Source organism: Chinchilla lanigera, unplaced genomic scaffold, assembly GCF_000276665.1.
Source record: "Chinchilla lanigera isolate Chin_1 unplaced genomic scaffold, ChiLan1.0 scaffold00031, whole genome shotgun sequence".
Classification (NCBI taxonomy): domain Eukaryota; kingdom Metazoa; phylum Chordata; class Mammalia; order Rodentia; family Chinchillidae; genus Chinchilla; species Chinchilla lanigera.
Window position 1 is genome coordinate 7,498,461 of NW_004955432.1, and position 15,667 is coordinate 7,514,127.

The 15,667-nt window shown below is 39.3% G+C and overlaps 2 protein-coding genes and 1 long non-coding RNA gene across 4 annotated transcripts in view; 2 read left to right on the top strand and 1 right to left on the bottom strand.

The window, feature by feature from the left end:
* Steap2 (STEAP family member 2, metalloreductase) overlaps positions 1-1,403 on the top strand; it is a 44,133-nt gene extending 42,730 nt beyond the window's left edge. Inside the window, exon 7 of the mRNA XM_013516006.1 lies at positions 1,069-1,403. Coding sequence (XP_013371460.1) covers positions 1,069-1,139 — 71 coding nt within the window. The 3' untranslated portion in view covers positions 1,140-1,403. The remainder of the gene's footprint in view (positions 1-1,068) is intronic.
* A 2,044-nt stretch (positions 1,404-3,447) lies between these two features.
* Positions 3,448-15,667, top strand: part of Cfap69 (cilia and flagella associated protein 69) — a 67,892-nt gene continuing 55,672 nt past the window's right edge. The window contains exons 1-4 of one of the 2 annotated variants that reach the window (XM_005387987.2): positions 3,448-4,246; positions 10,692-10,751; positions 12,631-12,696; positions 15,114-15,223. In XM_005387987.2, coding sequence (XP_005388044.1) covers positions 4,127-4,246; positions 10,692-10,751; positions 12,631-12,696; positions 15,114-15,223 — 356 coding nt within the window. In that variant the 5' untranslated portion in view covers positions 3,448-4,126. The remainder of the gene's footprint in view (positions 4,247-10,691; positions 10,752-12,630; positions 12,697-15,113; positions 15,224-15,667) is intronic. The other variant, XM_005387988.2, reaches the window with a different exon arrangement.
* Positions 4,253-7,268, bottom strand: LOC106148904. The gene is made up of 3 exons (XR_001234655.1): positions 7,051-7,268; positions 6,657-6,708; positions 4,253-6,185 (listed from the first exon to the last, which is right to left on the bottom strand). It is a non-coding gene; the product is annotated as an uncharacterized LOC106148904 (long non-coding RNA).

Sequence of the window (15,667 nt, forward strand, 5' to 3'; positions counted from 1 at the left end):
TTGTCTATTTGTTTTCCTGAGAAACTATCTTGTAGATAACTATATGTAAAACAATAACCATTGATAATTTCCTACCACTTTGTCTGTAATTTGGTAAGCCCCCCCCATTATTATGTTATCCTTCTTTTACTCTTTAAAATAAAAAAAGGAGAAGTTTGAGACATTTCTAGCTAAATAGATGCACCTTGAGACCATACTTATAAGTGAAATAAATTGGACACACTTGTATATATTGAATGATTTCTGTGGTGTGAGAAACCAAAAGTGTAAGTACAGATGAAAATATATAATAGATATTGGGAAAGGGGAAGAAAATGTTCAAATGAGAAGAGGAGCAAGGGAAAGGGGAGGGGGAAAGGAAAAAAGGGACAAGAAAAAAAAGGAAAAAATGAACACAAAGCTTTTGTAAATAAAGAGGGGAAGAGAGGTTGAAAGGAGATAAGAGGAATGGGAATAAAAGAAGAAGGAGATATACCATGTACAGCTATGAATTCCCTATGATCAATGTTATCACTGTGAATATCTATAATGTACCAATAAAATAAATATTTTTTTCCCAAAAACATAGTCATCTTACTCTTTCATCCTTGTATGTTTTGGTGTCATAAAAACAATGAGTCAGTGAATAATGATTAAAATTAAATAAACGTTCATAGTTTAAGCTGTGAAAGCTTTTTAAAAGCCTGCATTTGGTGGGCTTAACAAGAAGAATAAATAAAACTAATCTTATCATAAATAAGGAAATAAAGGACATGGAAAATTCACAAAAGAAATTATTACTGAAAGCCAGTTTTATGGAGACTTAAAATTACTTTAAAACAATAAAATGAAAACACACATGAGAGGAGTGCTTCTCAAATTTGGAGGTGTATGTGGATTACCTTGTGTTATATTGTTAAAATGGAAATTCTGATTTCAGTACTTCCACCATGAGGGTTCAAATCCTGTACTTCTAACAATCATTAGATGAAGCAAGTCCAGCCTGTGGGCTACCTGCCCTTGTATATTCAAGTGTTAAAAAATAAAAGAAGTTTTGTACTTATACACATTAATATATTTTATATGCAGCCCAAGACAATTCCTCTTCACTCAGCGCAGCTCAGAAGATCCAGAAAGTTGGACTCCTAGGCAATACCTAAGCAGGAACTCAGACCAGTGCTCCCATTTTGATTTGGAAGAAACTCGAATGTTTATCTTAAACTGGGTAACATCAAATTTAACTTAGGTACTTTTCTTGAAGTACCAAGGGTTTGATGCTGGGATTGATTCATAATGTGATGCTAGAATTAAGCCTGCCTTAACCTGGGTGTGAGTGCTACCCACCCTAAAAGTGGGTAGCCTGGATAGGATATAAGGGACAGAAAGAGGGTCACTGCTTGTCACTTGCTGCTTGCTAATGTGCTGATTTTGCAATCTTCTGCCTGCCACGGACAGTTTCTCCTCTGCAATGCCCCTCTGCCATGCCACCCTGCCTTGGAGCCAGCCACCTATGAACTGAAACCTCTACAAACGGTGAGCCAAATAAACCTTTCCTCATTTAACTTTGGGTGTCCAGTAGTTTGTCTGAGCAGCAAGAAAAGTACTTAAATCATCTGAAGAGTGGCATCATCTGAATGTGTAGTTTGATCTCTACACCATCACGTTGCATAGCAGTATATCTAACCAATCATGGAGCAAAAACCTTCAGAAAAAAATTGAGTCTGTACTGAACATGGATACACTTTTTGTCTTGTCACTAGTCCCTAAATAATAGCTACAATAAACATTTACATGGAAATTATCTATACTAGGTATTAAAAGTAATCTAGACCTGAAGTAACATATGCTGGATTTACATAAATAATTTGCAAATATGCCATGTTGCATAAGGGATTTGAACACCTTTAGGTTTCAGTAAGGAGAGGGAAAGCCAGTCCCCCACAGATATGAAGAGGTGATGGTACAACAGAATCCAAAAGTAATGGTAGAGGAAGTTTGGTACCTTTGGGAAAGTACAAGTAATTCACCCCAAGCGACTGAATATGGAATGTTCTAGAACTACGATTCTCCTCCCTTCTCACCTGTCAATGAATAAAGCATGTGCCCTCAGAGCAAAAAAAGATTTGTTTTACAAAGTCTATTGACTTTATAGGTAAGGGATTCTGACCATGAAGAATTTCACTGTTTTCACTGAGAAGGAAAAGTCAGAAGTTTCTAAGTGGGAATTCTTGAATAATGCTAATTACGCACTGAAAACTGGCACTCTCAATATAGGACAGGCCAAATGTATAGGTCTGTGCAGAGCTAATATAAACTGTCCCATTGTCCATTATTCAGGAAAGTGTCTTAAGTTAGGTCCAAAGAATACAGTCAGACTCTATTCCAGGATCACTGATGTTTAAGGGTGAGTACCAGCTCCAGCCTATGGCTGAAACACAACAGTCACTGGATGTTTCCAGACAAGTTCTGCTTTATACTGAAACATATCCTTTGTAGTCTTTTTTTTTCTTTATCTTTTCTTATCCCGAGACATCAGTGTAGCCACACAAAGAATAAGCAACTCATCCAGTTGTTAGCTCTCCACCACCACATGGGTTTGGTATGGGTGTCAATCTCAAAGGACTTCACCAAGTTTATCCAAGTGGTTTCAGTCTCTTTGATTGCTATACTTGGGCCTTTCAACAGCAATTAAAGACATGTGAACAAAACAGTTGGCAGATCATTTGCACCCTCCTCTCCTGAGTGATAGCCACCTTAGACTTTCTGAACTGGCTTCCCGGTGCAAGGCTTAAGAATAGCTTTAAAGACATCAAAGAGTGGCTGTAAAGACAAAACAAAAAATAATGTGGAACTTAGGCAAAGGAATTTCGAGACAGGCAGGCAGTCAACATGTAAACTGCTACAGACAAGTACAGCGGGATGAGGACAAAAACGTGTTCAACAGATGTTGGTAACCTCTGAGGATTTTCAGAGGCCCAACAATAAGGAAAGCGGAGGAATGCAGCATGGAAATAAGGATTGGAAGTGCTCATTGCTCCTTTGAAGAGCCCTGGTTTCCTTGGCTACAGTTTACATCAAGCGCTTCCATTGTTTAGGGTCAGAAATGTCATTCAGTGTTTGAGGTGGAAGAAACTTAGAAATCATTGATCGGCTCAATGACCAGTGAGGAGAAAGGCCAGAGAAATTAAATTACATTTATTTATTTTTTTATTGGGATTGTTGTGTATACATTCCAGAGAAGATACAAAATACATTTAAATCTTGAAAAAAGCTCTGAAAGTTACCAAAAAATTTTTTCTACATAAAATAAAATGATTAAAAAGGGTAAAGGTAGCCAGATGTGGTGGCGCATGCCTGTAATCCCAGCACTGGGGAGGCTGAGGCAGGAGTGTCACTGAGAGTTCGAGGCCAACCTGAACTGCATAGCGAGATCCTGTCTCAAAAAGACAAAAATAAAAAATGAGTAAAGGTTTTGTTTTAAAGTTATCAAGGCCGTTGTATTTGGATTTATGCAGTTATACTAATTTTCACCCTGAGAAGCTTTTTACTCAAATGTGGACCCTCGCATTCTATTCAGGATACAATAACAGTAATAATAGAGATAATCATAATTGATCAGTGATTCTCTTGACCATTCTGGTTGTTTATTATGTGCCAAGTACCACTTAACGAACACCATCTCGTTCATTCACTGCTCAGAACCATTCTCACAGATGAGTAGGTTTCAAAGGGTTAACTTGCACTAGATTCAATAAATTAACTCGAAGCTCATGGGCGGAATGCTGGTTTAAAGTGAAACACTTTCAGTGCCTAGGGAGCCACAGTCCGATCTGTACCGCGTCCCTTTGGCACACCTAGAAATCCCACCCCTCACACCTCAAACCTGGAGGGACGGATTGAGCTTCGATTCTACGGGCTTCCGTACTCTGAGCCGCGGCTCCGCCCCCGGCCCCGCCCCTAGCAACGCCGGCGCGTGCTGACAACCGCCCTGGGATCGGGAGCCTCCGTGCTGGGTGGGCTGTGGCGGCGCTATGCGGGCTGTTTGGCGGCGGCCAAGGTGGTAGCCAGACCCCTCAGGCCCCTTGCGACGCCCGCGGCTCTCAGGCTGCCTTCCCTGTCCGGTGGCAGCCTTTACCCGCCGCCTGCCATGCCCACTGGGGAGGCCGCGGCGATGGCCGAGGGCCAGGACCCCCGCGGAAGGAGCAAGCCCAGCAGCCCCCGCCACATTCCGGTGATCGCTGTGGTGGCTGAGGACCAGGAGACGCAGGTGAGGACAGGGCTCTGTGCTGTGGGGGCGCACGGCGGGGTGACGTCTGGGGGCAGAGCCTCGGCCCCAAGGCCGCAAGCGTGGAATTGAGGACCCTAGCGGAGACAGGGCCAGCGGGACGCAGGCTCCAGGCGGGCAGAGCCCCTCCTCTGGGAACTGCCGTTTGCCAGGGGTGCTGGCTGCCGTCATCAGCCCGTCTGGGGACGCCTGCGGCGCGATCCTCGAGGAGCAGGCGTCCCGCTAAACTGAGCGGGAGAGGCCTCCTGTCCTTTGCAAAGTGCGGCCAGGAAAAAGCCGGGCGGGAAAGAATCGTTCTCGGTGCAGTTTGATTTGCCAGCGGGTTTGATTTGGCGCTGGGCTTTCATCTGCAGATCCCTGTTTTCAAGTGATCTTGATACAGAGGTAAATTCTCCCGTGCTTACATTTGCTGCCACTGAAGCCTACGCTCAGAATGGAGTAAAAGGCTGTTGAAATTAGAAATGAGGCATCGTTTGCATAAGAAATTAGAAATTGTTATAGGGTGGGTCGGACAGATTTGGGAGAGAGAAGTGATTTGCTTTATTGCATTTGAGTTGGGGCTTGCTTTTGTTGTGTTTGCTTCTGTTATGAATACAAAACTAACTCTGACAGGGTTGAAAAGTTTTACCTGCAAACCCTTGGTTGGGCCTGCATTCATCGTAGAGGTGTTCAGAAAACCCCAATTCCTTCCTTTCATGCTGGGTTCCACTGGGCCCCCCAGAGAGCCATGTCTGCGCTTATAACCATGACTCCTCAGGAAGAATTCTGCCCTGTCTCACATTAATGGTGTGGAGGCACTATGGGAATTCCTGGTGAGGCTTCCTGAGTCTCAGGCTGCGTCAGGAACCGCGTCTCCTGGGTTCCAGTCCTGCAGCATTAGAGAGTTCTTTGGGAGAGGCCAGTTGACTGGGGACCGCTTCTGTGGAAATAGAGTTGAGCTCTCTGAGGACGGTCAGACATTTGCACAGAGCAACAGTGCTGCTGTGTGAGGCCCTGTAAGTGTCGGGGAGTTTACCTCATCGGTTTTGTGGGGGTATTCCAAGCCAGGTGGAGGGAAGAGCCCTGAGCAAACCTAGCTGTCTACTCCGAAGGCCACAAGGAAGCCCAGCAGTCCACCATAGTCCTAAGCTAGGAGCAAAACCAAGAAGTAGGTGAAATTTGCTAATGGCTCTTGTTTTTCCATTACTAGGTGTAAAAAAAAAAAAAAGTTGGCAAGGTTATATGAGGCAGGCAAGCATAGGTTAAAAAGAGAAAAAAGGAAAAACACTTTCAGCAGGCCATTGCAAAGAGAGTTGATAATGTAAGAAGTACAACACAGGGAGTGTAGTTGTGGTGTATGTGTCTATGTATTTCTCTTTCCCTTTTGATTTCTCTTCTTTCATTACTACTTATCCCTTTTCCTGCCTCTACTGCTAGGAGTAGTTATATTTTTTAAAACATGAGGCGGGGAGGCAGTTTCTAACTGAAGAAATGAAATGGCATAGGAATGTTTTAGAGCTGGAAGAAATCTAATGATCACTCAAGCCTCTTATTTTTGTTCTGTTTTGTTTTTGTGTGTTTGTGGTTGCTTTTACAACTGAAGCCACTAAGGTAGTGAAAAATGGACAGTTATTCGGTTCGTGTCCTAATTGAGTGGGTTCTAATGTTCCTAGTAGAGGTTATGATAATAACCTTCTTGACGCTGCCTCTGGTCACTTCAGAAAAGACCTTTGGAATTCTAAATGTCTGCTGTGCTTTCAAACCAGTTCGCTTGGACAACCTGTCCCCTGCGTGTGCTTGAAAGACAGTTATCTCAGTAGCTAAAAGTAAGGTGGCGTCTTCTTCACTTCTTTCCACCAGCTCCCACACTTGGCTGTGTGGCCAAAAGCAACGTGTCCTAAATCAGTGGAGATAATAATAGTATCGACGGCCACTGAAAAGACTAAAAAAAACATTATAAGAGAGAACTATTCAGTATAGTGAAAACACATAGCTTATCTATACTAATATCATCCATTATCCAGGAAAATAGAGCTCCTAAAATTATTTCAGCTCTAAAGCTAATGGATTATGTAAAATTATGCAGTCACAGCTAGAGATTTCCTAATATGGAAATGCCACCTTGGAGACCTGTGTTTTTGATAGCTGTTTTGTTTAATTTTCCTTATCATAGGCCCAAATTCAGGCATTTAGTTACTCTAAGATGAGTTTATGTAGTTCGAGACATAGGCTTGAAAATTGTTGCCTAAGGCAGTGCGTAAAATACGCAAGTTGTTTTGTACATTTTTAATGTATGCTTTGCTCCTGCTTTAAAATGTGGTATGGTTTGGGTCTGGGATGCCCCCTCCCAAACTTGCTCCCCTAGAGCTCATCAGTTCTTTATGAAAGCAAGCGATTTTGTGTTGTTCCTTACCATATCAGAAGCACTTGGAACAATGCCTGACACACAGGCACCCGGTAAATATCTGTAAAATAAACAGATGGTTATAATTAGTTGATCGTATTTACCGCCAAATGTTAAATTATCACTTTAATCCCATGATTTAGAACTTGTGCCCCAAATTTAACTAGTTTTCACTAATTGTCACAAACCTCTTCTCCAGCATTCCCTGTCGCCTGTGGCGAGACCATTCATGTGACCCCTCCGGCTGGGGGATTACCCTAACCTTTCTTCTTTCCTCCACCACATCCAGTCACTCATTAGGTCTTTCTCCTTCAGACTGCTTGATTTTTTAACCCCGTACTCTGTCATCTATACAAGTTGCCAAAACCTTATCCAAGATTCAAGTTGCAGAGTGGTCTCCTACCTCCAGTCTAGTCCTCTCCAGTTTAGTGTTCAACCAGCAGACAAATGATCTTTTTATTATTATACTCTGCTGATTAAATCTTATGGGTAAATGAGAACTTAGACCAAAGGTTGTTGTAGGGAGGGGCTCACCCACTGCTTTGGGCAGACACGGAGGCAGCTAAGGAAGATTAATAGTGAGAGAGTGGGACCTATTGTTCTCTGACTGGAATCTTTAAGTCGTTTGTTTGACTTTCTCAGGTTGGTCCCCACATACACACACACACACACACACACACACACACACACACACACAAAGGTGCGGGGGGGAAGCTGAAAGTTATTGACCAAATATTGACTTTTCTGGGCCAATTGCTGTGTAGGTTGTGACTGGGCATCCCATGCTGGTGGCTGCAGAGACGTTGGCCAGTGTTCTTTTGTCACATTTTCATTTATATTTTTAGTCTCTCAGCTATTCAGTGGTTTTGCAAGATCTTCAGTATCACACACAAGGACTTCTGTAAAATTTCACTGCATATCGACACCTACCGGATCTGAGAGAATTGTGCTGCACTGTACCTAGCATATTTCCTGAAACAGAACCTGCTAAGAAATATTTGCAGAAGCAGGAAAAGGCAAAGGAAGATATGGGGAGGAAGAACTCTTTAAAGATATATCACGCAGATAAGACACAGATCAACATGAAGTGATAATGCAAGATAAATCCAAAAAGAATCTATGCGTTAATCTTTACTATTCCCTGTTTCTTATCAAAAGTGATATCTGTTTATTGGGGGGAGTCTGATAATACAGGCAGGTATTAAAAAGGAAATCCTGCATTGACTTTTCAATATAATTATCTAACTCTTAAGAGTAAATATTGCAGAAAATGATAAAATAAACACCCACTGTGTCTGTGTGCATAATCTGAGAACACAGAAGGAAAAGAGAATAGGCAACTGATGCTGCTGGCACAAAAACAGACTTGTGAGTCAGTGGAACAGAATAGAAGATGCAGAAACAACTCCAGCCACATTCAGCTGTCTAATCTTTGACACAGGCCAGAATCACATGCTGGAGGAAAGATAGCCTCTAGCACATGGTGCTGGGAAAACTGGCTACTGACGTGCAGAAGACTGAATCTAGAACTGTATCTCTCACCATGTACTAAACTGAAATCAAAATGTATAGAAGATCTAAACGTTAAAACAGAAACAATCTGCTGGAAAGTAAAATAGATAAAACCGTTGAAAACATAGGAATAAGCAAAGACTTTCTGAACCAAACCCTCATTGCACAAGAAATAATATTAAGAATCAACAAATGTATTTATATTAAATTAAAAGGTTTATGTACAGCAGAGGAAACTGCCAACAAAGTGAAGGGACAGCCTACAGACTGGGAAAGAATTTTTTGCCAGCTACACCTAAGACAGAGAACTAATACCTAGAATATATAAAAACTCAAAATACTAGATTCCTCAAATTAAAGATCCAATAAAAAAAACTGGGCAACTGAAAGGAAGGAGTACAAATGGCCAATGAACACTAGAAAAATTGTTCAGTATCTCTGGCCATTAGAGAAGTACAAATTAAAATAACACTGAGATTCCATCTTACTCCTGAAAGGAGAGCCATCATCAAGAAATCAAATAATAACAAATGCTGGAGGGGCTATGGGGAAAAAGGAACCCTTCTAAATTGTTGGTAGTTGTAAACTAGTATAAGCACTATGGAAATCAGTATGATGACACCTCAAGAACCTAAAAATAGAAATTCCATTCAACCCAGCTATTTCCCCTCTAGCTCTCCTCTCAAAAGAGTTAGAGCAAAATTCTGTTTAACAATAGTACATAACAATGGTAACTATAATACCAAGTATAAACATATGTTTAGTATGTCCTTCTTTTATTCTTAAATCATTTTAGTAACTAACCTCATTCTCATACTGCATATTTAAAGTTCTCATTCTAGGGCTGGGGATTTAGCTCAGCGGCAAAAGCGCCTGCCTGGCAAGTGCAAGGTCGTGAGTTCGGTTCCCGGTACCGGAGAAAAACCAAAAAAAAATAAAAAATAAAAAAATAAAAAATAAAGTTCTCATTCTACATATTTAAAGTTATGATTGTTTAACAGAAAACTTTTTGAAAGAAATTTCTTGATAGGAGAATATATGAGTTTGTAATTGCAAAAGACAAGGAGATTATAAACTCCATATGTCATGCAATAATGCCTACATAGGTATATGGGAAGGTGTACATTATAGATATGCTGTAGATTTTAAATATAGGAAATGCAGTGGTAATATTAGTGCTAAGTGAAATTATGTATTTGTGCATGCAAACAAAACCAGAAAATACACAAAATAGATATATGGATGGATAGTAGGGATGATATGGATTTTTTCAATTTTGAATATTTTATATCATAGTAACATCATCTTTACAAAGTCTTTTAAAAATAGACATAACTATGAAAGCAGGACCAGAAAAAGGAAATTAGGACAGCTTAAGTCCTACACTGGGACTAAGCAACATTAGCATAATATTTGAATTACAAAGAAAGTGCAGTATTAATCTAAAGTGTTAATCTTCCCCATACATATAGCCAAAATTGCATTTAAAAATTCAGAGATTTCTGTATTATCCTAAATACTTAAACTGGATGAAGCGCCTCCTGCTTCCTTTGCCACTTACCCACAAGTACCCTTACAATGAGAGGACTTCCTGGGTGCATGTTATCAGCACTTACTAAACCGCTGACAATACTCTATGCCATGTGCCATGTGCCAGGGATGCCTGAACCAAGAGTCTGTGCCCTCAGGCAAACTCAGGGCAGGGAGTAGTGGGAGGGTGAGTCCTAGAGCCTTTCCTAACCAGGCGACAGGAATCATGATGGGTGTGTGTGTTCAAGGCCCAGGAGAGCACAGAGGAAAGGCGTCCTTCGCCTTGCATCGCTTTGGGAGGGCACATCTGAGCCTCATCCTGAAGGTGCTGTGGGAGTTAACCAGGAAGGGGACTCGGATTGCAGCCACCTTGTGAAGCAAAGGAGCTAAGAAGCATGAGCAGGGAGTCTTTGACTGGCTTGGCCGGGTGGTGTTCAGCATTGAGTTTGATTATTTCAGCCATAGAGGACGGTGCTGAAGGGTGTGAGAGTAGAGGCAGGGGCAGTGGCGGTGACGTGCACAACCCAGTAGCAGATGGGAACTGAGCTGAGTCAGTGACAGGCTGGGCCCACAAAATCCTTGAGACGTGACATGTGACTTCTGAGGTTCGTGTTTTCTACCGTGGATGAACAAAAGAATGCCGTAGCCGTATCATATACTCGCATAACCAAGCTCGGTCTAATGCGCACACATGCACAATATTGTATAATTTTATTTTCCACAGCACACAAGTACCATTATTCCACATGCTCTTTTGGCTCTTTTAGGACTGTTTAAATTTAAAAACATTAAGATTATAAGATAATACTAGAATTCAGGAGGGTGGTTTTTTTCCTCCAAAATTCATTCACCTTCTTATAAGGTCTCATCTTTTGCATTCTCCCATCTGTTATTGTTGTAGGTATTTTTAAGTTACTGAGGAAAAATATCCTAAAAATAGTGTGCTTGGTAGGATTTCTTAAATTCTCCTGATGTAGAATACTAAAAATTGTATGTTTTTAGGGTGTTTTCAAGCCGATGGACCCTAATCATGTCATCAAACTCCTTGAAGAAAATGATAAAGTGAGTAAGCTTTGAGAGCAAATTACTCTGCTACTTGCTTCCAAACTTTTAATTCTCTGAATGGTAATATATATTCACCCAAGGGTAAGTCTCCCTTATCTCTTTTTGTGGAAAACATTTCAAACAGTATTCTTTTTTAAAATTTGTTGTTGTTGTTACTGGAGATTACAACCAGGGCCTCACACAAGCACATGAGTACTGAGCTACAGCTATAGCGCTTTTTAAAATGTTGAGACAAGGTGTCACTGGCTTCAAATTTATGAGCCTCCTCATTCAGCGGCCCAAGTAGCTTGGATTTACACATATGTGCCACCATGCCTGGCCTCAAAATAGTGTATATCTTAAATTCAAGAACTGTTTAAATTTAAGATGAATATATTTCACCAGATAGGAAGGCCAAAGAGGAGTTGCTCTTATGGATAGACAAATCCACAATGGCTGTAAACATGGGGATTCCTAAGAATACCTCCGTGAATTGCTTATTATCAAGTAGGGCTGCAGGAAAGAGGTGGTAGTAAAAGAGGTCTCACAATTTTCTAATATGAATTTGCTGATGTGAAATCAGGTCATATAAAGAGTCATACATAACGTGTAGAAAATTTATTTTGAGAGAGTTCTTTATAGAATGTAATGGAAATAAAATTATTTCAGACACAAGCTCAAAACCACCAACTTTGTCATCAAGAAAAGAGGATAGTAAATGTATATTCACACGTGTTCACACACCACACTCTTCCGAGGCCCAAGCATTGACTAAATGCCTAAAAGCCAGCACAAACTGTAAAGATATATGTAGCCTTGTCCAAAAGAGATTTCACATTAATACATAGAAAATGAGTTGACCATACTACAGCCATTGAAACAAAAGTGTCCAGTGAGTTTTAAACACAAAATTTAGTCATTTTTTTCCTTTAGTCTCTACTTTCTTAAATAGAAGAAAAATAAGTGTAATTACCAAGGTTAATTTATTTTTTGCTGAGTATGATTTTGTGAAAATTGATTTTTAAATTGTGAATGTAGCTGCATTTCCTTAAAAAAATAAAACTCAACTATAGAGAGTTTGTTTTAGTTCTTACCTAAGGCCTGGGGGAAAAACATATAGACAAAGCCTAGGCTTTTCACAGATGGTTTTAGAAATCTTAAAAGAATAGAAGGGAATCAGTCTTGAAAACACAGCCTAGGCTAGAGGTTTGTTTTGTTTTTGTTTTTGTTTTTAATTAACTGTGGATGCTTGATTTCCACAATATTCTTGGGCATATTTTAGAAGTTAAAAATATAAATTTACCAAAATTGACTCCTAATATCACCACATTTTAGCACTGTGTATTTAGACAAAGTATTTCAGGTGAGTATCCTATTCTTCAAAAGAGAGATAATAGTATCCTGATAATAGTGTCATTTTGAAGATAAATTGAGTGATATTATATATAGTGCCTATGTGATACATGGCATAGAAAAAAATTACAACATATTTCAGCTATTGCTAATAATATTTCTGGAGAGAGTTGCTGCGTTTATATTAACCAGATTTAAATTTTTAATTTCCTCCCAGCACTCAGGAATCCGAGGCAGGAGGACGGCTCAGAGTTCGGGCCAGCCTAGGCCACAGAGTGAGCTCAAGGTCAGCCTGAACTGCATAGCGAGACCCTGTCTCAAAGAGACAAAAAAAAAAAAGATAAATTTTTAATTTCCTAGCTAAATTTGAATGGTAGGGTTTTTTTTTACCTTCACTGTTTCTGGAAACATTTTATAATGCTTATAGTAATTTACAAATAACTTGATAATTTTAATGTTTCTACTTTGTTTTCATATGAAGAAATTTTTAAAACTTTCAGCAAATTTTATAGAGCAAAAGAACTAAATAGAACATTTATTTTAGGGTGATTTAGAAGAAAAACAACTTCAGTCTGTCAAGAAACTGGTGCAGTGTTATCAGAATGGATTTGTATCCTTTATATATACATGTATATTTGTTTTACTTATGTTGGAATGGGAGAATTTTTGTTCTAAATGTTTTGGTTTCCTAGTAGTAACTGATTACAAACTTAGTGGCCAGAAAGAGTATACATTTGTTATCTTACAGTTCTGGAGGTCAGAGGCCTGGAATCAGTCTCACTGGGCTAAAGTCAGGATGCTGGCAGAGCTGGGGAATCCATGTTCATGCCTGGTGTCCCTTCTACCCCACACCCCCAGGCTTCCTGAACAGATCTGATCTGATCTGCCCCTGCCTTTGCCTTCCAGGGCTTCGCTCTCACCTCTGCTTCCATCCTGTCGTCTCTCCTCTGTTCCCTGACCCTCTCCTCCTCCCTCCTCTTTCTCTTACAAGGAGCCCTGTGATTACATTGGGCCTACCTGGAACTCTAGGATGGTATTCCCATCCCAAGACCCTTAATCTGATCACATCTGAAAAGTTCCTGAGAGGACATTCACGGGCTCCTGAGATTAGAATATTGATATGGGCATCTTCGGAAAAACCATTATTCTGTGCATTGTACTGTTATTATCTGTGGATAATGTCAATTACTGTAGAGTCAGAAAACAGATGTTTTTAAGAAGGACAAGTTAAAGTCTTGTTTCGGACAGTCTACATGGGCAAGTGTACCTCTGATAAACTTCATCACTTTTCTATTGTTATAAAATAAGGATAATTGTACTTCATAATGTTATTACAATTAAATGAGAAAATGTTCATGCAAGTGCTTTATAATCTTAAAAACACTATATAAATATATTGTCTGGACTGAATATACCACCCTGATCAGAATGTGAAACCAGTGTGTCTCCAAACTTTAAAGCTGTCTATATACAAGAACCAGTTTGTTGTTGGGTGATTTTTAAAACACTTACATATGTGTGCTACTGTAACAAGTGTCACAGGAATATTAGATTTCTATCAAAGTTTTTTAAAGTCCACTGTCACTTTCCTTTTCATCTTGTTATAAACTAGGAACACATAGTTCTAGAACAGGCAGTGGTCACAGACTCAAGTAGAATTGACCCAAACCACCGCTGACAGTTTTCTGACTTCTCAAGAAAATATCAGTCTAATATTAATTTGTCCCAGTGCAGAGCATCTTAAACCATTTCCATTTAGAGAAATGTGCCATATAATTTATCAAAATCTTATATTTATCTTAGGTTTGGTATTGTAGGGATCCATTAGACCCCCGTGGATAGTAAGCACTTTTGGCAGAAGCCAAGAAAATCCCCTAGCAAGTGAATTTTCCTGTCTTAACCTGACACCTCAGCACTGCCATTATTTTCCTGCAGGTTAGCCCCTTGCTGGCAGATGGATCTATTTCTGAGCATGTTTTAATAACCTGGCTTTAGAAGCTGTAAAACACCACAAATGAAGTTAAAGAAGTATCTTGGTCACTTGTCTAGGGAGTTAATAGAGATGAATACTTCTGGTGTGCTTGCCTCGCTACATCTTCAAGTAAATGCACTTTTTCTTTTAACTGTTTAAAAACCCTATTGGTACATAAACAGATTTAACTGATCATTTTTACAGCTAAGAGATCATGGCAGTTATAAGTTCTAGTTCTTGGTTGATCCTCTTCTTTCTACCTTCTTTCTAGGAGTTTCTTAGGAAGAAATAGAAGAGCTCAGTACATTAGCAATGACTAGCTTTCTATACTAGTTTTACATGAAACAAAATCCCAACCAGTGTAAACTCTGGCTGTTAAAAAATGCATGAGTTAGGAGGCAGACACCATGGCTTTGATCTTCTTGTTCAAATGGCCCATGAACAGAACAGCTATACAGGCCTCACAAAAAAAAAAAAAAAAAATGCATGAGTTAAATATGAATAAGCAAATGCAGTAATCTAGGTGTGGTGGTACATACCTGTAATCCCAGCATCAGAAGGCTGAGGCAGGAGGATCACTGTGAGTTCAACGCCAGCCTGGGATACATAGCAAGACCCTGTCTCAAAAAAAAAAAAAAAAAAATTTCAGTAAAAAAAAGTTTGGGTTGCTTGTTCCAAGGGAATACTGTATATGTTTGTGCAGATGGGAATAAAGGACATTATTGAGTGAATCATTAAGTTAATTTTAATGTGTTTTTATTCATTGCTAATAGTAAGTTATTGATCAGCTGAGTACATAGTGTAGTAGTTGGTAATCCCATTCTAAAGTTGTGAGAGGGAAAAAATTTGAATAAGAGATTCTGGAGAAAAAAATACATTTTGCTGAAAATATAGTTCTAAGTTTTTCTTTTTATATTTCAGAATAAGAATAGTTAAAACAATGTCTACATTTAACAAAATAGATGAAATTATGTAAAGTTCCTTAAAAGAAGTGCTATAAATATCATGATAATGGAAATATTAAAGTTAATATTTCTTAACTAAAAATACTAAAGCCTTTAAGAGATTTAGCACAAATATTTAAAATTATGAATCTGTGTGCAGAAAAAATTAAAACCCAGCACCAGTTTGTAAAACCTGTATATAATATCTTAAAATTGTGTAGGTAAGTGTTTTTAATTTTATTTTGTATTAATTAACATGTAATATTTTATTATGTCCTACTTTGTATTAAAAAATATTAGGCTTTCTGGTGTAGCAGAGTAATACAGAACTCAGAAAACTTTAGTTTCTAATTGAAGCAGTTGGCAAATATAATCAGTTTTATTAAATAGTCTGAAACTGCTAAACACAAGAGTTTAAACTACAATTATGTAAAATGTTTTCTTAAAATTAGTTGCTTTTAGAAACAACCACCTTTACAAAATTTGGCTCTCAAAAATATATTAGGAGATCTGGGCATGGTGGCACATGCCTATAATCCCAGCACTTGGGAGGCTGAGCAGGAGAATCAAGAGTTTGAGGCCAGCCTGGGCTACAAAGTGAGTTCAAGACCAGCCTGAATAGTATAGTGAGACCCTGTCTCAAAAAGACCAAAAAAAAGACAAAA